Source organism: Phasianus colchicus, chromosome 11 (genome assembly GCF_987193195.1).
Source record: "Phasianus colchicus chromosome 11, bPhaCol1.hap1.1, whole genome shotgun sequence".
Classification (NCBI taxonomy): Eukaryota; Metazoa; Chordata; class Aves; order Galliformes; family Phasianidae; genus Phasianus; species Phasianus colchicus.
The window spans coordinates 8,464,064-8,488,920 of NC_143446.1; the positions used below are offsets into that span (position 1 = coordinate 8,464,064).

The 24,857-nt window shown below is 35.2% G+C and overlaps 1 protein-coding gene across 1 annotated transcript in view; it reads left to right on the top strand.

The window, feature by feature from the left end:
* CACNA2D3 (calcium voltage-gated channel auxiliary subunit alpha2delta 3) overlaps positions 1-24,857 on the top strand; it is a 395,571-nt gene that overhangs the window by 240,845 nt on the left and 129,869 nt on the right. Inside the window, exons 12-13 of the mRNA XM_090148165.1 lie at positions 7,922-8,000; positions 15,116-15,249. Of these exons, the coding sequence (XP_090004291.1) occupies positions 7,922-8,000; positions 15,116-15,249 (213 nt within the window). The remainder of the gene's footprint in view (positions 1-7,921; positions 8,001-15,115; positions 15,250-24,857) is intronic.

Sequence of the window (24,857 nt, forward strand, 5' to 3'; positions counted from 1 at the left end):
CCTATTCAGTAGAATTTTATTTGCTTATTTGAAATGTTCCCTTAGAGTTTCCCGTTGGTATATCAGTGCAAGCAGTTCCTTTACTCCTATTTTCAACACTTCATAATAGAAAAAATGAAAATAAATAAAACCCAGCAAAGGCAGAGACAAAGATGATGTTTCTTGACTGAATCATTCTAGAATAATTCTTTTTTTCTGCTGTTTTTCCATGCCTGTTCATTGACCTACAAGTGATGTTCTTTGCAACAAGATATACTGGAGTACAGACTTGGAATGCGGTATTATTTTGGGATAGGTTTCTGTGTATGCATTTGCAGAATAAAATAATATGTTATGCTAAATCTCAAAATTTGATACGTTTTACAAACGCATCATCTTTTCCTTTTCAAATTTGAAGAAGTTCCTTGTCATGGCCTGTTCAAATTTTCTTCCTTTTATTTAAATGTCTATGTCAGTGGTCTTTGTGAGTAGATCTAATGTGACTCCCAAAAATCTTCGACTGTATTTGGATTGTTTCTTAAAGGCAAACCTACTGCATCATGCATTTTTCCTTTTTCCCCTTAATGTCTTCTGAGGTAGAGCTGCATTAAAGGACTGTCAGAGAGAGGAACAGGAGGATGGGACTATGCAGTTATAGGAGAGCAGCAGCAGGAGCACAAATAAAACCTCAAGTTCTTTCTAAATTGAAAGTATGTTTAGGCTACTTTGGGAATTTGAACCTAAAAAAAAGGTCAGAAATTATAAAATAGCAGGACCCTAAGGAAGAGAAGCCAGTTCTGAGCACTTAAAGGATGAAAAGCTGGAGTTTATGCAGTGTAACTAATTTTAAGAGCACTACAGCCAAGCATAAGAAGAAATGTGCGTGAAAAATTCCTAATCAACAATAAGAGGAACTGGTTACAAAGAGACAAGTAATTTATAACATAAAACTGAAATTACAGAAAAACAGAATCAAAAGTTAACCCTGGCAAATAAAGATATGATATAATTGTTAATTCTGCCACCAGAAACACACCTTCTAAACTTCTGCTTATTTTTGTTTCAGTTTTTCTGTTTATTTAATACTCGGTAAGCTTTCTAAAGAATAGACAACCTCCCCAAAGCAATTATTCTGAATAGAAAAATAGATCTGTCTGGAAGGAGCGCACTTGAAAATTTCAAAGTGGATATTTTTCTTTTCAGCTTAAGGTCTTACTTTACCGTGTATTCTTCCCATGTGCTTTCTTAGTCATACTCAAAAATAAGGATGCATCAGATTTACTTTTTGTCAGCACCAAACATTGAGAATGTAGTTCTCAGGGTTGTACTTACAGACATGGCACCAGACCACCTCTCAATGAAAATTATTAATCATTCTTCTGTGCTTTTAATCAAAGATACACAAACACTTCAATATGGATTTAATATAACAAACTGCTTAAATGTCCAATGCCTTTTAAGTAACACATGAATAAGCTTAGGTAGAGTAGGAAAATAAAGGTCAGTACAAAAATCAGTTGTCTTTTTTCTGGATGTCCTTCTCTTTTCAGATGACAGTATGCAGCAAATGATAAAGTAAGTTATGGATGACCACTGGTTTTTCTTTTTGAAAAGTTTTATTACGAAGTACATGTAAATGGCAGCTTTTTGAACTATTAGGCTCACAAAATTCAGGCAATTCAAGAATTGCTTTTGTGAATCTTGAAGTTAGAGCATATGAACCAAATTAAACCATCTCTGGTTTCATGTGCTCCAACTGCCATTTTGTTGATCAAATGAAAACTTAAGTCCTTTTATCAGTTCACCATTGAGACCAAAACGTTAAGTCATGTTTGTGAGGGGTCTTTGGATAAATTAATGCTGTATTTGGGAATCAAGTATGTTGAATAGGATGCTCCCTTGCTGTCTAGATAAGGACAAAGGTATTTGCAACAGTGTATTCAGTTGTAATGGGCGATAAATGTGCAAGTATCCTTTCAGTTCTACAGCAATAACTGCCTGATGTAGTCTCTGGGTTGTCCAGATTCTCCAATCAAGTGGTTAATCAGTGCTTTCAAATTCAGAAATAGTGCCTATCTGGAGGTGTGGTCATAGCATGAATTGCCTGGAGAAATGTCCCAGACTGCTCTCAACTGCAGAACTGGAGAGAATCACAGAATCACAGAATTGCCAGGGTTGGAAGGGACCTCAAGGATCATGAATCTCCAACCCCCTGCCACACGCAGGGCCACCAACCATCCCTCCTAATGCTAGACCAGGCTGCCCAGGGCCCTATCCAATCTGGCCTTGAACACCTCCAGGGATGGGGCATCTACAACCTCTCTGGGCAGCCTGAGAGTTGCCGTAATAAGCCAGTTCTTTATAGTAAAGCTTTCTAGGAGTTCGGGTAGTCATTCAGTCTCACAGTTCTTCCAAATCAATTCATTTTGTCATTTACAGAGAGGCTTCCTGGAGTATTCCTGGACCATCATAACTTATATAGATAAAGTTCAAGTTTTCATAGTTATATCCTGCATATGACTTAAATTTCATAGCTCTTTCCACAAGGCTATTGCTGTTTCTTGCTAAGCTGGAAAGGAAAGGCTGTTTCTCTGAAGGTGTCCATGAAGTAGTTTGCAGCTGCAAACATATGTCTCCACTGTTATCTGCAAGCAGAAGTCCCATTTCTCCTCTCACATTGTATTTTAAGTCTCTGGAAAGACTATTTTTCAGTCTGTTTGGCATGAAGGTACAACTTCACAGTTCGAGTGTGTAGAATTTTGCAGATCAACTTTTCTCACTTAACACAGACAGAAGACTTCTGTTCTCTGTGCTGCTAGTTAAATGACGTTTCTGAGGTGAGGACAGTTCATCGACTGCAGACTAGTCTATTCATAATGTATGAAACTGTTAAGTGAATATTTCAGATCAAGTGGTTAGCACTGAAATACCTGTCACTTAAATTGTCATTCTTCATTTTCCTTACTAATGGTTGAGTGTATGCATCTCTGAGATTATTATATAATCTATCTGTTCGGAGTCTAAAGGTTGAAACTTCAGAATATTCCATCACTGTAACAGCAAGAAACTTATTCACAGTATTGTCTTATTTTTCAATTTGACGTATCTAATAGATATATCAAAAAATAAACTGCAAACCATCCGTGTAATCCAAACCATGATCGGTGCCTACGTAAGGCAAAAAGGGTGTAAAACATACTGAAAACCAGAAAGAAAATAGATAAAAAGTAATGGTAACTTATACAGTTAAATGTTTAAATGTTTCCTATTAATCTAGGTATTTTTATCTTTCTGAGATTGGTGCTCAATTTTGTCAGCTGAACTACTGAGTTTTGCAGTTCAATCTCGTAGTATGCTGTTGTGTCATGTAGTTACCAGCGTAATTTGTGACAACTGTTGATATGCTGTGCTTCTTCTCTCTAGCTCAGTGTAAGTTAGTGGTTTGGACCAGAATCTGTGGTGTTGCGCATAGAAGCTGACTGTCATAAAATGCACTGTTGGAATTGGTCTGTTTCTTAATAGGCATATAATTCTATGGTTCAGAATCATTTGAGCTTGTGCAGCAATCTTTTAGTAAGAATAGTAGCTGAATGGAGTACTCTTTCCCAGAAGTGAGCCTTCTGAGTCAGAAAGTTATTATGTCTGTGGCATAATAAGAAGGTAATATATGGGAGATTTCTACAACTGCTTTTTAAAGATAATTAAAATACATCAATCTCAAATTGTTTTATTTGCCATTTAATGTTTGCTTTAAAAAAATATAGAAAAATATGAATTGAGAAAGTCAAAAGTCCATGTCTGTCCAGTTCCATGTATTTCTGTTTTTGAAGGCTCTCAGCCTGGACACAGTTCTCGTACAACCAGTTCTTTATCCACTGAATAGTAGAGCATTCAAATCCATATGTCTTCAACTTAGAGATAGGGATGTAATGTTGGACCATGTCAAAGGCCTTGCGTAAGTCCAGATAGACAACATCAGTTGCCTTTGTTCACCAATGCTATCACTGCATCATAGAAGGTCACCAGATTTCTCAGCCACAATCAGCCCTTGGTGATGCTGTGCTGGTTGTCTTGGATCACCTCCTTGTCTTGTATGTGCCTTAACATGGCTTCCAGGAGGGTCTGCTTCATTATCTTCCCAGGTACGGAGGTGAAGCTCACTCGTCTGTAGTTCCCCATGTTTTCTTTTCTTCCTTTCTTAAAAATAGGAATGATGTTTCCCTTTTTCCCATCACTGGGGAATTTACCTTACAGCCATGACTTTTCAAACATGATGGAGAGTTTCTTGACAATCACATTAGCCAGTTCCTTCAAGACCCAAAATGATATTTTTTCTTTTGGAATAAGCTTTACTTTTCATTCAGTGGATCTGCTACCATCTTCAATTTTTAGTTTTGTAGATAGGATATAACAATACAAAATCAGTATTTTTATCGGAAAACATTTACTTTCTTCACACCTGATAGTTAAGCTTGGAGATGTTTCATTTCATATGTTGAAGTTCAGAAGTTGGAAATACTTTGATTCGGGTATCTCTCTTTTAAACATCTTACGAAGATTTTCAAATTTTCCAGAACTGAAAGTTTGTCCTTCTGTCATGGGCTTTTTGCCTGAGAGGTACTTCATATCCATCCAATGAAGATTTCTTCTCAGATGAAAAAGGTTACTTGATTCAGTCAAAGCTCTTGGATATTGAAAGGTGTTTTTCTTATTTTCTTTATGACTTTTTTTCAGTCAGCCTTGATTAAAACAATGTGTATCCATAACAAATTTTTAGTGTTGTATTGTACCAGAAGATACTGAAATAAGAGTATCAGTATATATGTGTGTATATAGTATATATACTTTCTAAAGCTCATTGTTTCCACTGTTTTATTTTCTGCAAAGTTCAGTACAAAACCATAGGAGACACACTTTATCCTTACTCTTCCATTATAAGTTATAGAGATTTCAGTCTGATATCTCTACTGTAAATATTTATCAGCAGACTATACTGTATCATTGTTACCTCTGGATTGTTTGAATAAAATTTCATGGAATTATTTTTCAGAGCAGAAGTGCTCTGACACTCAGAACTGCTCTTCATTCAGTAACTTCAGATACACAAATAAGAGAATCCAATGGTCACTCCTAATAGTTTTTACCTAAAAACATTTATCTTACTGGTATCTGTGAATACGGTTGGATATTAAATCTGGCACCTACTGTCTACTCTGTTTGCAATAACATTTTTTATGGTAACTATAACAAAGAGTCTGGTTTTGCAACACATATAAGCCTATCACTGCTCAGGTCTTGTCCACATAAAGTAGAAGTAATTTGAACTTATCTCGCAGAATTAATAGGATACTTCTGTACTGTTGGCTTGTTTATAGGTTTATGTAGATGCAGAAAACCATGGTTGCTTTTTCCCTGCTTATTGTTATCACACTGTGGATGATGCCTGCGCATCTGGAATTGTTACATAAAGTTTAACCTTACGCCTGTCTTGAAGAGTTAAAATGAGTGTAGAAGAGATATTTAGATGCAAGTTCATTCTGAAAAATGAAATTAAGGTTGTAGGCTTATTCATGCAACTTTCAGTTCTAGCTTTATTGTTACCAGAGTCACTGCTGGGATCTCTGACAACAGAAATTGATGTTGCAAGCATTTGTTTTGTAGAACTGATTCCAGACTGAATGGTTAGGGATTCACGAGTGCTTCCTACTGCAAGCGCACATACATTACGTTTCAGCTGCTGGATTCAAAAAACTGATCAATGACTTTTTGAAGTACTACAATAAGAATCATTTGCTATAGGAGCTGACTCTGAGAATTTTTCTCACTATCCTGAATACAATATTAAACAATATCCATAAAAACTGTTAATGTATCTTTAAAATTAATGACAAACAAAGAAATCTTCAATGTCTCAGTGGATTTTTTTTGTTTTTGTTGTTTTCTTTAATTAACTAAAATTCGTTTCTGTGACTTTACATGGTTACTTTCTTATCAAGCTGCTATGAGTAAGTCATTCTATTAAGTAATGAACAGTACAGAAATGGTATTTTACAAACATTGCTTACCTCAGATTTCTTTTTATAAAATATTTCGTACCTTATGATAAAGCTAATAAACATCATTTTTATGATGTGTGCAGTGAGAAGTGCAGAGATTAATATGCAACTCATTATGACAATGAAGGATAACAGCATTTAATGAACTGATAATTTATCTTCAGTGCTAGCTGACTACTTTGTAGGTTTTATTTTTACTGCTAATACCAACCAAATAGCAGTACTTTTGATGATGCTTAAAATACCTTGCAGAGAAACAGTAGATATAAAGTGAATAAAATACATATTTAAAATGCACTCAGAAAAATCACTAAAATCCTTGAAATAGTATTGCAGAAGTCGTCCGTTCTTCATGATGATCTATGAACCCTATGTGCTGAAATTTTATTATTTGTAGGCTTAATGCAGTTTCGTTGCTGCCTGGGCTTAGAATCATGCTTATTGCTCATTCTTTCAGATAAAGCTGGTCTCCTTCTATTAGGAACACAGTGTAGTTTGATTTTGTTTAGATTAAAGAAGATGGTTAGATATAAATCTCTCAGATGTATTCAGTCTCATCATGGGCTGTATTCTAGCATTGTTTTCAGAAAGATAAACTGTGACAGTGATTCATGCTATATTTTCAGAGTATAAATCATACTGTGCCCTTTCACTTGTGCCTAGAGAATAAAGATATGTACATTTTTTAATTAATGTTTTTTTGTAGCTATCAGTAAAGCATGCATTCTTTAGACTCTTGATGGTCTTGATGCATATTATTTGATTTAAACTAATTGATAATATGGCACAATTAGTGTATATATTTTTAAATTATGTAAATCATGATTGAAATTTATATACATTTTACCTTTTAAAGACTACAGAAGAGTTTGTGATCAAAATATTATCTCTATATTATCTTTAGGCATGACAAATCAGGCTGTTCAAGAGTTTGTCTCTTAGGATGAAGGTTCTGCAGCTTCTCTGGGCAATGATTTTTATATTTCATTGCCCTCATGATAAAAAGGGGTTTCCTTACAGCTAATCAGAATTGCCATTGTTCTGAGTTTTTTCTCTTGTCTTCTTGTCCTCTTACGGTCTATCTTCAAAAAGAAACTGGCTTCTTCATTATGTCAGTGTCTGTCGTATAAGTGAGCTGAGAACTCAGGGTCAGTACTTCAGATATGGTCTTAGAGTGGAACGGAGAGGAATAATGATGCTTGTTTACACCTCACTAATACAGTTGGCACCCTTTGACTCAAGGGCCCACTTATTGTTCCCCAGGGCTTCACCTTCTGCAGAGCTGCTTCCTAGCCAGCTCCTCTTACCTGTGTTACTGCATGGAGCTTTTCTATATCTGATACAAGACATTTTTATATACTTTTGTTGGACCTCAGGAAGTTCCTGTCAGCCCATGACTAGAGCAAGTTGAGCTGCCACTGAAGGGTGATATGCCCCATGACCCTGTGGTGTGTGTTTTCTGCTCCAGGGTGTTTGGGAAGACTTCAATTTTTCTTTAACACAGTATTTTTGCTAATGATAATAAGTAGATAACCTTCTTCCTACTTTCAGGCAATTTGTGAATAGCTTATTCTTGTAATGAATAACTCTAGAAGGATATTCTGATGTTATGTAAGCTGTCTGCTACTGCACCTTTGAGAAGTGTGCATGCAGTTGTGTGTGTGTGAAAGCACTTTAGTTAAATGTTAGATATTAAAAACATCCCAAAAGACAAGCCTTTACGTTACATCGAGCAAAAGCCATATTTTGTCATGAAGTCACTACTGGCTGTAATACTTTATTAAAAAACTATCCATACGAATTGCATATCTGTATCTGAAATTCCACTGTGTAGGTTTTAAATGACTGCAGTCTTAATTGAGTTGATCTCTTCATTGTACTTTCAGGTTCGTATTTTTACCTATCTGATTGGAAGAGAAGCTGCTTTTGCTGATAACTTGAAGTGGATGGCCTGTGCTAACAAAGGTTAGTTAACTTTTTACTGTAAAAACGTTGCTTTCAAAACTATATTACTGATTCTGCCTGCATACCTGGTTGTATCTGCATACAGATATTGTACCAATGATGTCTAGTCAAAGAGGGTGTTTATTTTTTTCAAGGAAAAAGCTTATTTATCTGTAACATACAAATTAAAATTTCTGAAGCTTCTTAATGGTCTATTCTTAAAATTTAGTTCAGAGAACAAAGCTTGGATTCAAAGCATTTGTCCCATTATTGTTGTTATTACTCAGTCATAGTTAGTTTGTCACCTAAGAATGTTGTGTGTGAGCACTGTTGAGTCAGTCATGGTATGTAAAACACCAGACATCCTGTCCCTCGAGGAACTGACAGTGTAATTGAAAAAACAGATTTATTCTGTGAGGAAAGAACATTAAAACAAATAAGATGCTGAGATGCTACAGTAAAAGGACTGACTAATGTAAGAACGATTCAGGAAAAAAAAAAGAAACCAAAATTAATTAGTCTTCAGGTTTTCCTTTTCTCTTGGAAAAAGTTCTTTTTTCCTTTGTGCCACATTATATTATGATGAATTGCATCAGGTGCTATCCATTTAGTCATTATTTCTTTAACTACTGTTATGTCCAGCTGATGGAAATTACTTAGTTTGAAGTCTTGTCTTAATCAGCTAATATTACGCCATAATTTAGTTTAAGTAATAGTATAAGAATCCTTTGAAGCATCTTTTTGAAGACAGTTTAATCAACAAAATATTTTAGCCCCGCTCTTCAGATTCATAAAGATCTAAGTATAGCAACTCAGAAAACAGGACCAGGCAGTAGAGACTGCCTCACTAGATCATCTGGTCCATGTCTTTATTCTCTGAGGGGTCACCTTTGTCATTTTTCAGGACTGCTTTGTTCTTTTCAGAGCCATGTTGCTTTGAGTCACAATCTTACTCATATGAATCAACTCAACAGTTTAATGACTGCTTCTTCTATACATTTTTTTTTTTTACACTCTGCTGAGTGGATACAATTTCTGATAGCTTACAATGCAAAAAAATAAAAAATAAAAATATATATATATAAAAAAAGAATCTTTTACCTCTAATTAGAAAATAAATAGCTTTTTATAACTTTGAAAATCATAACTGGAAGCAGCATCAGTCATCATGTCAGGCAGTATGGATTTAGAGTTTTTCTGTTACAGTTTTCAGCTACAGCTCACCCATTTTCTTATAGTGAGAGGAAGGATTACAGCACAGACAGATGAGCAGTGTAGGACAGCCGGTCTAAACATTGCCTGAATGGCTGGACTGAAGTTTACTGCTTTCCTGGGTGGGCCAAAGAATGTTGTTGTCACTGAGGGTCAATGGCTCTAAAATCAATTTTCCTAGCAGTGATTTTTGCCTTGGAATCACAACACAGAGGAAAGGTGTTTGGTGGGTTTCCAGCTGACTAGACTGTAGACAGCAGTCCTTTCCATCTGAACGGATCACAGGGGAAATTCATACCACCTTGCAAAACGTATTTAGCTTCCAGATTCCGATGATGAATCCTTGAACGACACCCTCCCCCCGCCTTCATTTTCTGTTTCATTTCTGTGTATAAGTAGGGCATATCTAGCGGGAGTTGGCTTAATGAAGCAAAACACCAAACCATTTTAAATGCATTAAAACATTCAAGAACCCCAGTGTCCCTCTAGAGCAGTTTGTGAACTTTGCGATGATTTACTCATCTATACCATAAGACAGTGCACATGAAGGAAAAGAATTAAGATTTACTAACATCCTCAATTGCGTGAAGGTAAAAGTTTCCTAATGCTCAGTGTGTCTGTGCCAGATTTTAAAATAAGCAGGCACTGCCTTTTCCTCAGCAGTCACTTCCAACAGAATGCTGTAAAATAAAGATGGGAGTTAATGTGTTACTGACTATCAAAGCATACAGTAGTAGACTTATTATTATTTTTTTTCCAGCAAAATACTGTGTTAGCAATTTGACAGTCTCTGTTTTGGATGCTTATTAATTAGCCAGGATCACTGTGGTTAGCATATTGGAAAATGGACAAAGAGGAGGATTCATCAGTACAAAGGAGCAGAAGCTGGGAAAGCAGTGAAGAGCAAATGCTTTGCATATCAGAGGTCTGATAGCGGCTATCTAAGTGCCAGCAGAGGACAGATTAGCCCTGAGGCAAACTGTGCCCCAGCTGGAGCAGTTTATAGTCCATTGTATTAGCAGGGAAGCCTTGTGCACAGGAAGCCTTAGTCACATCCATTCCCATTAATAGCATGACCCCAGCACCTCCTGCACTGTGGGCTATTGTGGGGAGTGGCAGGCAGCCAGTTACAGGCTGTTCACCTGCTTGAGAGGCCTCTTAGGAGGAGGGGATGCATTCTCTGTGTGAGCTTTACAGCTGTGGCAAAACAATGAATTCCCTCCTTAGCCCCTACCTGAAGAGGAATTTTTTAATTCTGGGTATTTTATTAGTTGCAGTAATAGTGCACCTACTTTACATGTCTCCAGAAAATGAAAAACGTCACACTCTATTTAAAAGTGTATTTGGGGGCGTTTTTTAAAAGTTCCAAGTCTGGTGTTGGACAACGTAGAGAAAAACAAGCTATCCAGAAACATTGCAACACGCTGTGTAATTATGGAAAGGCAGAGCATAAATGTCTGTGTTTAACCATATGATTATTCATATCTCATGCTTGTCATTACCAAATCCTACCCGTTTCTTACACAATTTTTTCCCTGCTGAGGAGAAGAAAGTAGCACTAAGCGTAAGGAGCTCTGGGGTGGCATAGCTCACACACCAGGGAGAGGAGAAGCATGTGTTAGAATGCAAAATGTTAAGCACAGGTTTGCTGCCGTTGGTTACACGGCCTCAGCAACTGTGCTCAGAACTTCAGAGCGTGTCTTTATGTGACGATTAAACCTCGCTACAGGAAAGGTAAGATTTTAAACCCACGGGACACCTCTGATCTCTGGGAAGGAGAGTTTAACTTAACAGTGAAGGAAGTTAATTCTTATGAGGTTTGACATTAGTCACACATAGCTGCAAACACATGAATCATCAAAAGGTCTAAATATGGAGAGAAAATGAACTGAGAATGTTGCCAAATGCTGTTCCTACCTATACTACAGCAATTTTTTTTGTAGAGTTTTTCCTATAGGAGAAATTCTAAAAATGGATGTAAGAACAGACATCAAAAATGTAGGAAAAGTAATTTGCATAGCTATTTTCTTTGCTATAATGGAAACTAGAACTTAAGGAAAAACCTTTATAGAAAAAAATAAATAGATGAACCATACATTCACAGAAAACAGTTCACATTAAACAAATCATGGAAACTATGAAATCTTTGTACATTTTTCTAACGTGAAAATACAAAACATACAAAAGCACACTAACCATATTTATGAGGACACAGATCATGTTTAAGCAGACAATGCTGAATGCAAGAAGTGAACTTTTCCCACAGAATTGTAAATGAAACCCACTCGACTCCATCATCACGTCATGTCTCTTACATATCATTCGCAGCAATTTTTGTATTTCTTTAAATTCAGTTCATTGTAACTACCCAGTTATAAGGAATAAAGTCCCTAACATACTCTTTCTTTCAACTTTTCTTCTTTTGCAGCCTGATGTGTGAATACATCTGTGAAATATTTTTTTTTTAATTTTCTTTTTTCCATACTGAGCTCGTTTTTCTTCACTTGCTGACCTTGACTTCTCTAGCTGTGATGTTCACCAGGCTAGGAGCACTGCATAGCTAGCCTGTAACTACATGTATGCCTGCATACATGTGCACATTTACCATCTGGCTCCTTCCAAACAAGAGGCTCAAAATCACTTCTTTCAATCTGAGTGTAGCCACAACTTTTCATTTGTCTTAGAGACTTTCATTTCTTTGCTAAGTTTGTTTGAAATGTATTCAGAATAAGCAATAGGCTTACTCATTGCCTCTTTTAGTCTTAGGAAATTGAGCTAAAGACTGTTTGCTCTACTGTACAGCATAAGGATAATTTGGTTTGCAAGTACTACAAAAAATGAATACAGTTTGCATACTACCTGGAGACTTATGATGTATTATTTAAAGTGTTATGTGAGATATTAAAATAAGCGATCATAAAAATACTACAAAGAGAAGATTTTAATATAGTACACAACCATGCTCATGATAGTTATGAATAATCTGCTCAGGTTGGCTGTACCTGATCCATATTGGTCTCATCTAAATGAAAACAAAACAGTGTTCATCATCATCAGTGTCTTGCAACATGTATCAACATGTATGGCACAAACATTCAGGTGTTAAACAGCTAATTTTTTTCACTTGAAAAATGGATATAAAATCTTCTCAGGAGGCAATCAGAATAAATGATTATTTTCCAAAAAGGCTTTTTTTCTATCTGAAAGGTAATTTACATTCTGTGATTAAATAATTTTCCAGGCAAAGACATCTAAGAGCTTCTTAAATGAGCCTTTAACATTTTGACTTTAATTGAAGCATTACATTAAAAAGTATTAGCTAACTGTGATTTCAACCTGTATGGATATGATAGTAATGTTTGATTAAAACCATCTTGTGACATTTTATCAAACTGTTCATCTGTTCTAACATTTTAGACATAATACATATTAAATATTGTTAATGTATAAAACCTGTAAGTACAGCATTGGTCCTTTGTTCACGGTACAACACTTAGTGATTTCCATCTCTAAATTTGCAGACTGCTATGAGAGAAGTATTGGCATTATATGCAGTGAAATTTTCATGAGCTCAGCAGAAAGAATATTGGGGTGATGATATAAAATCGCACGGAAAACACTGAAATAAAACAATGCTTAAGTCTGTTATTTAAGGCCAATTAAAGACTTGTCCATGGGATCAATTGGAAGTATTTGCTTGGTGCAGGAGAACAGAGTTAGGTGAGCATAGTTGGAGGTCTCCTGCTGCAAATCTCTCACAAAGAAATGAGCAGTGTCTTGTGTGCTCTTCACTTTTAGTGGTTTGAGTCCTGGCTGAGCCCTTGCACACTAGGCTAAGTTGCAAGAAGCAAGGCAAAAGGCTTGGTAGTCTGTCTATGCTTCTGCTTGATTTTTCTGAATTTCTATGAGTAGCTGAGGATGAAATTTGAGGCATGTGAACAGTGCTGAACAAATGACCTCCAAATATTAATTCTCTTTTCTGCTTTCTGAAGTGAGTTATACTAGAACTCAGACACTTAGAACTGCTTTAGGAAAAAACATAGATTATCTCCTGTACAATAAGAGGTCCACACAGCTTGGAAGTATGTGGAATCGTTGTTTAAAAGATTTATAAGCTGCTGTGTGTAAATACTTATATGTGTTTGTGTATTTATAGATTCAAAATTTGTGAAGTTATTGACAAATAATCATATTTTGATTAAGTAGTGACATTCATACCAAATGCAGAGGACCAGAGAGTGAAATATATTCTAACACTCACAGGAGAGGATAATCTCACGTTTTGACTTTGGAAATCCAGCAGTCACAGAATTGGAGCAGGCAGCTTATCAGAAAGAGAAATAAGCATACTGATTTTTCCTGTAACTGTTCTAAGCCAATAATTAATGTAAACTCAGTATAGAAATTTATTTCTTTTTCAATATTTGCATAAAATTCTGCTTTCTCAAGTACAAATTCCTGTATTAAACTTACAACAATCATTTTATTCTGAGAAAAAAAAAAACTTTAAAAACCTTAGGAAAAAAAAATATATACACACCTGTCTTGAAGCAACAGTTAAGCCTTGATGGTATATGTAGCTGTCAGCCTTCTCACAAATACTGGACTGAAGGAATTTCATTGAATTTCTTTTTTTTTTTTTATTACAAAGAATACTGAATATATGAGCAGTGTGAATACTATACTATGAATATTAACACAGTACTACTATACTAGGAATATTTGAGTTCACAGTATAGTCAAATTGATTTCTACTTAGTGCAAGTATACATTAAACAACTACTATGAATTGTCATTTGGCCATAAAGGCTGTCTTCATGTTGTCTTAATTCTTGCATATGAATCTATTGCTGGTGTCAGGTAGAATGTATGTAGACACATCAGTTTTGTACTGCACAGATTATTGGCAGGTGTGTTAAAGCAGAGTTCCAGCTTTCAGACAATAGAGCAACCTTACAACCTTGCCAGGCTTTACCCTGCCTATAATAAACACCGCCCAAAAGTTCTTTCCAGCTGCAATGTTTTCTGTGGAAGTTTCATTTAGCAGCTGCATGGAAGATGTGATCATATCAAAAGACTAAAATTGCAGTGAGACCTCCTTCATGAAAATGCTATATTGTTCTTTTTCAGTAAAGAAATGAATTTACATGAAGGACAATTGATGCATTTAAGTAATGCCTGGTGAAACTATAGCCTTGAAATTTGTCAGTCCTTTGTCACCCTTGCATGATGTGGGCTCCAGAAGCCAAGGTGATGACGTATAAATATACTTGACATGCAAGGAATGAAGAGGAAGTGGTGACAGCTCAAATAGCTGTGGCCTCTGTTGTTCTCAGTGCTGTCAGGTTGTAGGTGAAGTTTTAAAGGATTAACAAAGCTGTGATCGCTTAGAAAACCAATTCCTATCTGAGTCTCCATTCTCACTGACCTGACATTTGAAAATAATATGTTGCTGTTGTTATCAGAGATTTAGTCACATTCTACAAGGACGAACGCTTTAGAATGTTTGCAACTGCTGTTTTGTGACTCGTTCTAATCATTAATGCTTATTGACACTGGACAAACGTAAGGTGAGATGTTTTTGTACAAACTTAATGGTTACCACCATTCAAAAAAACAAAATAATGTTTAGTTGCCATCAAACAACAAGAGTTTTCTGGAAATAGAGAGTTTGGGATGTGTGATCCAGAAATTCATAGCAGTCTTGGGAACCCAGACCTTCAAGAATGGCCAACAGTTTTACTGACTACTGACTTCTTCCAGTTATTACTCTTTGAGGCTGCTTCTCATCAAATGTTCCTTCTTTGCATTTTTCCTTTGGAAGTAAACAAGCAGTAAACACAACTGATGTAACACATCATACTCTTTGAAATCCTTAATTTGTTTTGCATGATTTATAACTTCAAATTGTCTGTTTTTTACAGGGTTTTTTACTCAGATCTCTACCTTAGCTGATGTTCAAGAAAATGTCATGGAATACCTCCATGTTCTTAGCCGACCAAAAGTTATTGACCAAGAGCATGACGTGGTATGGACAGAAGCATATATTGACAGCACTGTAAGTCTGCATGAGAAGTCATTTAATGTAAGCTAACTATACTTGATGAGGAATTTATAGAAAAACTGTTGTTAAAAAACACTAGTTGTGCATTTCTGTCACTGGAATGCTCCCATTCAATGTGAAAATCAGATTTTGACATCTTTGTTACAAGCAAGTAGTTTGAGATTACTGAACTTAAGCAGGCATTTATATATTATAAATCACACAGAAAATAACAAAACAAATGTGAGTGATAGCATTGTGTTTGAATTTGACCTCTAAATACACGTTTTTCTTAATCAGCATGGACATTGAGTAGAAATTGGTTGGATTGAATAAACGCTTTTTCTATATGGTTTCAGACATAGAATATGAGTACGTCAGTGTAAAAGTGCAGACTGACAAGAATCAATATTTTTAGTATAGAGATGCTGATCAACAGCTAAGTGACAATTATGCTGTCCTAGTGGGGAAAAGACCAAACAGATTCTGCCTTTTAATGTAGATAGAATAGGTGATCTGATAACAAAATTGTCATAACTATTCAATTTTAACTTGACATCCTTGTAAAACATTAGAGTTTAAAGAGATTTTTCTGTAATGCAGTGACTGAATGTGCTGTTTTTTTAGTGTCATTTGTGGTAAATCCTTAGATTTGCAGATAAAAGTTGTTCATTTTCATGGATTGATCTAAAATAGTTTTCCATCTATTTTCTTTGTTGTGATTCTTTTTATGCAATTAAAATATTTTGGTCTCTAAGTTATCCATAGATCAAGAGTTTGCCACAAATATCTGGCCTTTAGTACAAGGGATGCCAAGTTTTTAATCCAATGAATTAAACATCACAGATTACTAATAGCAGTTTTTTTCATGTTTTTGTTACATTTTCCCCTTCATGAAAATAGGACAAAATAGAAAATCTTACCAGTTTCCCCTTGTGCTTTGTTGTTATTGTTTTTTAAGGGATTTTGTTTACTTATTTGGAGAGTTTTTAATGCTTCTAGGAGGTTTGGCTTTAAATAAGCAGAAAAATCTTAAAAAAAGAAAATGCGGTGAAGAGTTTTGCTTTCTTTTCATGTTTGCTTAAGTCTCTTTTATTCTTCAGCTGAGTGATGTAAAATAAATACTAAAACTGTAGTTACCAAGAAAAAAAGATTTCTTAGAAATGTTATTTTAAAGTGGTTTAATTATCTCAATTCTTTCTTATTTACTTATTTTCAAGAATGTGTTATTCCAGATTCCCCTTTGTTCTCATTCTGTTAGTGGAACACAATGGTGAGAAGAAAACGACATCTTATCACAGTCCATTCAGGGCATCCCACAACATGGGGAGATGACTAGGGAAATCTAGTTCTCATTCACCTCTTGCTTTTTATGTGCTTGAAGTAATCAATGTGCATGTATGTTGAAGGAAGTTAGTTTGCTAGGGAGAGTAGCAGGAAGAGATCCATGTACTTATTGTTTTAGTGCAACCTTGTTCTTAGCCTCTGAATCTCAGATTAAAAGTGTTGTTGTAGATGAAGTATTTCTCAACATCCAAGTCCTCACCTTTTCCTACTATCCAAGTACAAAATGCTGCTTCAGAATTAATTTTATACTTTACTTCCTCCTTTGTTCTTTTAGTCTGTATTTCTTCGATCACTGCAGGGAGGGATATGTTTAAAAAAGTTATGCTAACTTTTGGTAATTCTTCCATTTGTTATGGAAAGTCTAAGGAAAATGAACAGCTTAGTATAGTGTGAAATTCTAGCTGAATACAGCAGGGGTGTTTAGATGCAAGTGCATACTTACGAATTCTAGAGGGGTATAAACACATACTTCTATGCACACACGTTTTTATGAATGTCTGAAAGCTCCACTTAAGAGCCTTAATACTATAATAACTATTAAAACAAAAAGATTTAAGACTAGAATGCAGTGTTCATCTTAGTTGCAAAGTACTTTTCTCCTCCCTTCTTCTACTTATTCCCATAAAACAAAGCGAAGCATAAAACTCATAAACAAAGAACAGGATAAATTAGAGCGTTCATACACAAAACTTTGGAAACAGCCATGAAAGGAATCTACCTCTGTTAAGATGTCTGGCAGCTGTTTTCAGAAGCTGATTCATTGGCCATTTTGTTTTGGATTTAGAAGTGCCACCCAAATGATCCTCTCCATTTTCACAGGCAGTTTGTGTCCCTGCACCTCCATGGCTTCTGTTTAGAACTTGTTAGCTAAGAAATGGGAGTGTGCTGTCAGAAAATTTAAATGTTCTTGTCATCCAGTTGTGTCAAAACAGCCGTGGCTAGATTGTCAGGACCACACATATGGGTGTAATACATGTCACTTAATAACATATCTCTCCTACACACTCACCAAAATCAAGAATTAACAAACTCTGCTGTTTTAGAACAAGCAAAAAAATGCTGGAGCACACTAGGATCCAGACAGAAACATTATCAATCACTGTAAGTCTTCTGGCAAAGGAGTGCTGTGATCTTAAGAGGTGTCATTGACTCTCAGAAGAATTTAACAGATTTCTGAAATCCTTTTAAGTTAGGTTGCTGCAGAATTGTATTTATTCATCATTGCTCTCTGTTCATTAATTTACTTGAAAAACAGTGCTTGAAGACTATCTTGAGCTGATTCCAAAATCAGCTTCACAATAGTTGAAGTGCTGTTTTAGTAATAGGTTAGTAGTTTAGCTTCTACCAATGCAATTAGACTAAGATCTTGAGATTTTGGAATATGTGATATAAGTCCTTCTGTATGTAGTGTCCTGATCCAGTCCTGTGGTTGCATATTCCACACCTTTCCTAGGTTATTTTAGTATAAATTCCTTTGTGGCCAGCATCTATTAACCTCCCATAATTAATAGGGTTTGATTGGGGTGTGTCATCAGCCTCTTTTCCATTTGCACCTCTTTACTCAGCAGTTTGATACATGCTGGAGGTGAGTAAGCATTGTTGGATCTTTGCAGGTCTGTGGGAAAGTGAATTTGGGTTATCAAGAGTAATGTGTCAGGCAGATATTTCTTGATTATGAAGTCTAATAGGAGAAGAGATCATCCTGCTCCATGGTGTACAGTTGTGTAGAGGCACTAAAAGAGTTGCAGATAGGACATCTGGTTGATGGGCCCTAGGTGATGGTGTCTGGATATCATTCCACTACACCAGTCTCAGTATAATTTTTCTGCTACTTTAACATCACTAGGGCCTACGAGTCCTTAATGCCTCAGAAAACAGAATAACTTAATGGGTCCTTAAAAATAGAGTTGGATTTCTAAATGAAAGTTTCTAATGATACTCTTTCTAGAGTAGATAATGACTATAAATATGAATTTTTTTCAGGAAAATAACAATATTGAATTGATCAGTCACTGCTTTTAAGCGTATGTGCAGCCATAGCAGGCCAAGACAGGTGAATATACCGAGGGAAAATGAAAAAGTGCCTGGGCACTGGGGTGTTTCAGTAATCTGTTGTATAGAGCTGGTATCTGGGGGAGATGGATAATTATCTATAAGGTACAGAAGCCCTTAATTCATTCTCTCGATAACATCTGGAATGGGGGAAACATTACTTTTATTTTTCTGTAGGAAATGGAAAAAGAAAGACTGGACTGGCACCTGAATTCCCGCTGTTTAAATGCTTACAATTGAGAATTTGTTTATTGAAGCGTGTAACTTGACTTACTTGAACCTTTTCTAACTCTTTCTCGGGAAATTTGTTTCTCATAAGTATACCTTAGGATATTCTCTGGTTCTAATGCACCGTTGAGTTCATCTCCTTCAGGCTATTAGTTTCAAGCTGTGAGCACATTCAGACGTGCATTACCATATTGGCCCTGTTCAGTTTCCAACTGGAGGATTGCTTTTCATAAAAAGGGCAAATTATTACTTCATTTAATATTTTGAGTTGTCTAGTGCCTTGGAAGCTAAGAGTTCATTAAAAAACAAAAAGCATTGAGACAGATCATGACTAAGTATTTATGAAATGCTAACAGTGAATATTGTAATTACGTTATTACATGTATGATTCATCAATTTCAATTTAGTTCTCCTCATCCTTATAAAATGTATACTGTAAGTGTACTCTTGCAGGTTCTTTGTGTAAACGTGGTAGGGAGTATAGGAAGCTAACACTTCAAAGATATGTCATATCAGTTTCCAAATATTTTTAACTGTGGAAACTGAGATTCTGGAATACAACTCTTTATCAGTGGTGCATTCTGAGCCAGTTTCAGAGAAGCAACAGAGCTGTGCATGAGATTCTGTGTATAATGTGATGTGCAGATATAAAAAGCTCCTACAGATTCAAAGCTTTTATACTGGCATTTTTTCCATTTAGGAGTTTTGGGTAAGGTATTGTGCTGTTTAGTTTTTCTCCCATGCATTCAATTTTATTTCTGCTCAATGCACAGAAGAGCTTTTATGAAGTAACAAAAATAAAATACTATCCCATTTCCACTAGCTTCTGTTCCCAGAGATATCTTCAAACGCTTTTGGTAGCACAAGTTAATTGTGCTATTATAATAAGTAGATGTAATTAGCATTTTTATATGGTAAATGTTCCCTGGGCCACCATTTCAAAAGTAACTTATAGATTGTAGTATTGGAATGCATTAAAGTGCATCAGGGCATTCAGAATTCTCCTGTATGTCTACGGCAAGTAAATATTGCTAATCACTGCAGAACTGAATGTCAGGAAATGTCGTTAATCAGCAGCTGCTAAAAGAAAATTTACACAGAGGCAGTAAATGATTTTTTTTTTAATGCCAGTTTTAAAAATTAGAGATCTTTGATGTTGTTGTGTAGTAGTTTTTTTGTTTGTTTGTTAGCTTTGTTTTGTTTTTCCTGATTCTGTGTAGGAATTTATTATATGATCTTACTCTTCCTTTGTGTCCAGCATCTCTTAACCTCCCATAATTAATAGGGTTTTAGCAGGTTAAGTAATAAACACTAACTGGTTCTGATGTTCCCATGAAAATTTCCTTTTCTTGCTTTCACATTTATTTATGTGAATACACTTAGGGGATAATAAGCCATGCTTGAATATTAGGCCTTCCACCATTTTAAAATAAGGTTCTTCAAACGTTGATTTGCCCACTGTGGACCTGTAGGTGATCTTCTAACAGCAGAGATATGAGAGCAAAATTAGAAGGTAGCCCAAGGACTGCCTTGTCATCAACTCTCTGCCCAAATTATTTTTCCTGCAAAAATACAATAACTCCAACTATTTCATCTTTTCCAAAATTTCTGTAGGAGAATGATTACATTTTGAGGATTCAGACCATCTGCTCCAGCAATGATGGTTTGCTGTATTTGCACTGGAATCTTACAGATAGTGCTTGAAAAATGGCAAGGGTGATCAATACAAGAAATGTACACACAATAAATAATAATTAAAAAAAAAGCATGTATTTATATGTAGGTGCAACATCCCTTTAGGCTGATGATTTTGGGGTGTCTGGCAATCCAATAAGAAAGTCTGCAAATCATGACTTTATAATTTCTCTGCTCAAAAATTTTCAGTCACAGTAATTAAGCATTCCCATTTTTTTTTAACTGAACAGCTCTAATCTGTTTGTTTTACTGCTGAATCTAGAATAAATGAATTATCATTAACAACATTAACTACTTCATATTCAGCTAGTTCTGTGTCAACTGTCAAAACCTAATGAGTGCTCAAGAAAGTAAATGAATAAACCTCTCAACTGGATAGAATTAATGCATATTCATTATCTTTTAAGATGCAACTCCAGAGAACAATGGATGTTGTTTCTTTTTGTTAGCAAATGCACATCCGATTTACTTATGTTAGGCAGCAGGGTGCAAATCAGTACAAAGAGGCTGTGCTGCTTTAATTTGAGTTTAGAGCCCTTGCTCACACACCAGCAGTGCAACAAACATGGCACAGTGTGTCTCAATAAAACACAAGTTGGGAACCACTCCCCTCCCCAAAATGAAACGGGGACATGCACAGGAAAAAATAATTCATATTGACCTGATAGGAATATGGATACTTTAAGAGTACACTTACAGTCTGTGCATACAAATTAGGACATGCCATGCACACGCTTGTATGTATGTGTATACTTTGCATTTTTTGAAGTAAACTACTTCGATAAATTATGTGCTTGCAGTACACTTCCAGCTAATGCTGGAAGTTATGCTATTGGGGCAATTATCAGTGATTGCATTAAGCATAGAGTATTACTACAGAGAATTAATTGCTGGTTTTCAAAACCACTAGGAAAAAATGTTGTAAAGAAATGGCAATATTTATTTTAATGAATTAAGACTTTTCATGTGTATATATATATATATATATATATATATATATGTATATATATATATATATATATATATATATATATATATATATATATATAGTATTTACACTATAAAATGCTATATGCTGTACATCAAAAAGATGTTTGAAACATCAAAAACACAAGCAAAAACAAAAGTCCTGCACTTAAAGAGGAACATAAAATTTCCTGCTGGGGATGTGGAACATGGAATGCCATCTGTATTATATGGCACTGAGAAAACTGATTACGTTTGGACCTCTATTTCATAGCAGATGGGTTCATTAAATTTAATAGCCTCCAGAGCCTTTAGGAACAGTGTTAAAAACATGTGGAACATGCTGAGACACTTCACTTCTCGCCCCACAGTCATTATAACTCTGGCTCAGACTATAAATATTACAGTACTTTATTCCATTGAAACGGATTACTATTATAATTATTTTTCCTAGTGTATATTTGCATGAGAAATGAAGAATACAAATCCTACTTTTTCAAACTTCGAGCTATGCAGTTGATTTCTTTATATGCATTTTACAGTTCTTTATACTTTGGAGGCTTTAACTTTTGATTTTTCTGCGACATCGGCAAGCAGCTGTAAAGTCGCAACAAAACTAAGTATTAAGAAGCTCTGCACCAAATAAGACAAGCATTGTATTAAAGAATAGAAAAGAGATCAAAGTACCACTACATCTTGGCTTTTAGCTGTATGTTGGCTCTCTTTTCTAGTATTTTATATGATAGGATAACTTTGGCCTTTGTTCATCTTTCAGCATTAGCGCATTATAGACGTTACATATCCAATTCCAAGATGGGATTTTGCAGGTCCTGCAAAAGAGTTTATTTAAACAGGTTTTAAAAAATATTTTCAGAATTTGATAGCTAAGGGAATACTTTGGAGCTATTTAGTCTTTTATTTTAAATTGCTTCAAATGAGAAGATGGAAATTTTACCATTATAGATGTTTAAGGGCTAAGACAACCGTCTAATATTTTTCTACCCCTGCATTTAGAAGCTGTAGTGTTTAAACTAATATATATATATATTACAAAATTTGTAAAATTTGTTCGTGATTTCTTTTTCCAGGAAATACAGCAGTGTCACAGTAACCATATCATATCTCCTACGATGTGGTTCTCAATAATCCTGTTTTCTTTCCTACTGGATGATGTGGCCATCCACAGTATCTTCTGCTGCTTTCTGAGATCATCTTTAATTTGTGCTAAACATTTTAATGAAAATTTCCCCCTTCACATCACTGATGCCAGTTTTGCTGATATGACCATTGCTGATATGATTGCCACTAACATCCTACAAGGGTAGATGATGTATAATAAGGTTAAATGAGGATACCTCCTTACTATAATTTATGTACATGCAAAGTATTAGGTAAGACTCACTAATTGTTTAGAAGGAGCAGAGATGGTGGTGTAAAGACAGTGCAGGTCAACACTATAAGCAGTGGTCTGTTTATGAGATCTTAAGTGTTCAGGGTAGTATATGAAAATATGCACAAATGCATGTTCAAATCTTTCTTGGAATTATGTGGACAGTGTGGTATTTACAGCTCTTAAAATGTTTCAAAGAAGTTTTGATCCTCAACGCACATTCTGTAATGAAATTTTGGAAATAAAGAAACATTAATATTTAAACATGAACATGGTTTTCTGTTTTGAAAGCTGTAAGATGTAAACATCACATTGCCATTAATAGTTAAAGGATTTTTTTTTGCCACTTATGCTGTAAATATCATGTATCTTGTCCTTCAGTTACTTTGCCTCAAATTACTGTTTCTTCTTAGAAGAAAACTGATTTGGATGTATGTTAAAAAGAATCCATAGAATTACACGTATCTGTAGGGTTCACCTGCTGGATGTTCTCTCACCAGTTACTGTAGCTTCTTTTCAGAGAATTGCTCAGCTACTGAACGTGATTAACAGGCATATTCATGCCAAAAGGGGTATTGGTCTCATTTGCAGACACCTGCATACTAGTGATAAAGCAGTTTGGGCCCGTTTCCAGCTGTGGTCTACCAATGACAATACAGTGCCTCTAGGTGAGGAGACAGAAAATGCTTTTTATTTCCAGTGTTTCACAGATAATTTTCTGTTTTATTATGAGAGAAATGAAAATCAAAAGGTGACAAGTCAGTAACTAGAGGGAGAATTTTTTTTCTAGGTCTCCATACGTTATGTTGAATACTACATTTAGGAGGATGTTTCTATTCTTAATGAATTTAACTACCTAAAGACATTTGCAGCCAAAACTGTTTGGCTGTCTTTGATCTTAATACCTCTACTCTGAGTGAAACGTAACTTATTACAGGGAAATTGTATCTGTTTGGTCAGATATGTTACCTTATTTTTTTCTCTGGGTATATGCCTTCAGTTTTTATGTAATAGATTATCTAAGGTAAGTGATAAAGTAGGAAATCAATGAATTTAGCATAATGTACTCTGATCTTATGTATGCCATTCTTTGACTAACTGGAAGAAAGAGGGCAGTGAAGATGTTATATACTTTATCTTCACTGCTGGAGTAAAACCTGAAATAATAAGAAAAGACTCATTAAATAATTGCTGCCATTTAAGTTTTTCTGCAGTGGCGGAATTCAGAGCATAAATGAAAAGAAGAAAGAATAAAAGGAAGAAGTTTTTCTCTTTTGTCTATTATTCTGCAGATACTGAAGCTGTTATTTATAGCTCCGATATTGTTGAACAATCAAGAGATTTCATACAACTCATTCATACATATAATATGGTATCCACATGAAAGTTATGTTTGCCACAGTCATCGTGATTAAGGTTTACTTTGAACTTAGTAATTTCTGAAGGAACTGTTCAGAAATGCACTTTATTCTACACGGAATAGGATGTTTCCTAATGATGTCCTTGCTGCCTGACAGCAAGGTGTTGGACCTTTCTCCACATCATTGGAGAAATATTTTGTCAGATCAGATCTTTCCCAGCAAGCATTTCCATTAACAATTAATTCAAAGATGATCTATCTAGTAGGTAAATGTCTGCTCAGCAATGTGAGTATCAGGAGAAAGCTTAGAGCATTTATGCATTTTCTTTCGGATGCAGAACCACTTCACCTGCACTGATGTCAGATTTTTCAAGAGGAATATGTAATCACTCTAAAATTTACATTGCCTACTTCTTGGTAATGTATTAAAATCCATAAGTATTGTAAGTATTCTGATCTCTAAGATTCTGTAGTAAGATTTGACATAAAAGGTCTCCATTCCATTTAAGGGCTTTTTTTTACATAATATCAATAATTTTTAAATAACTTTTCAATGGAGTTTATTTATTAGCAGAAAATAATATT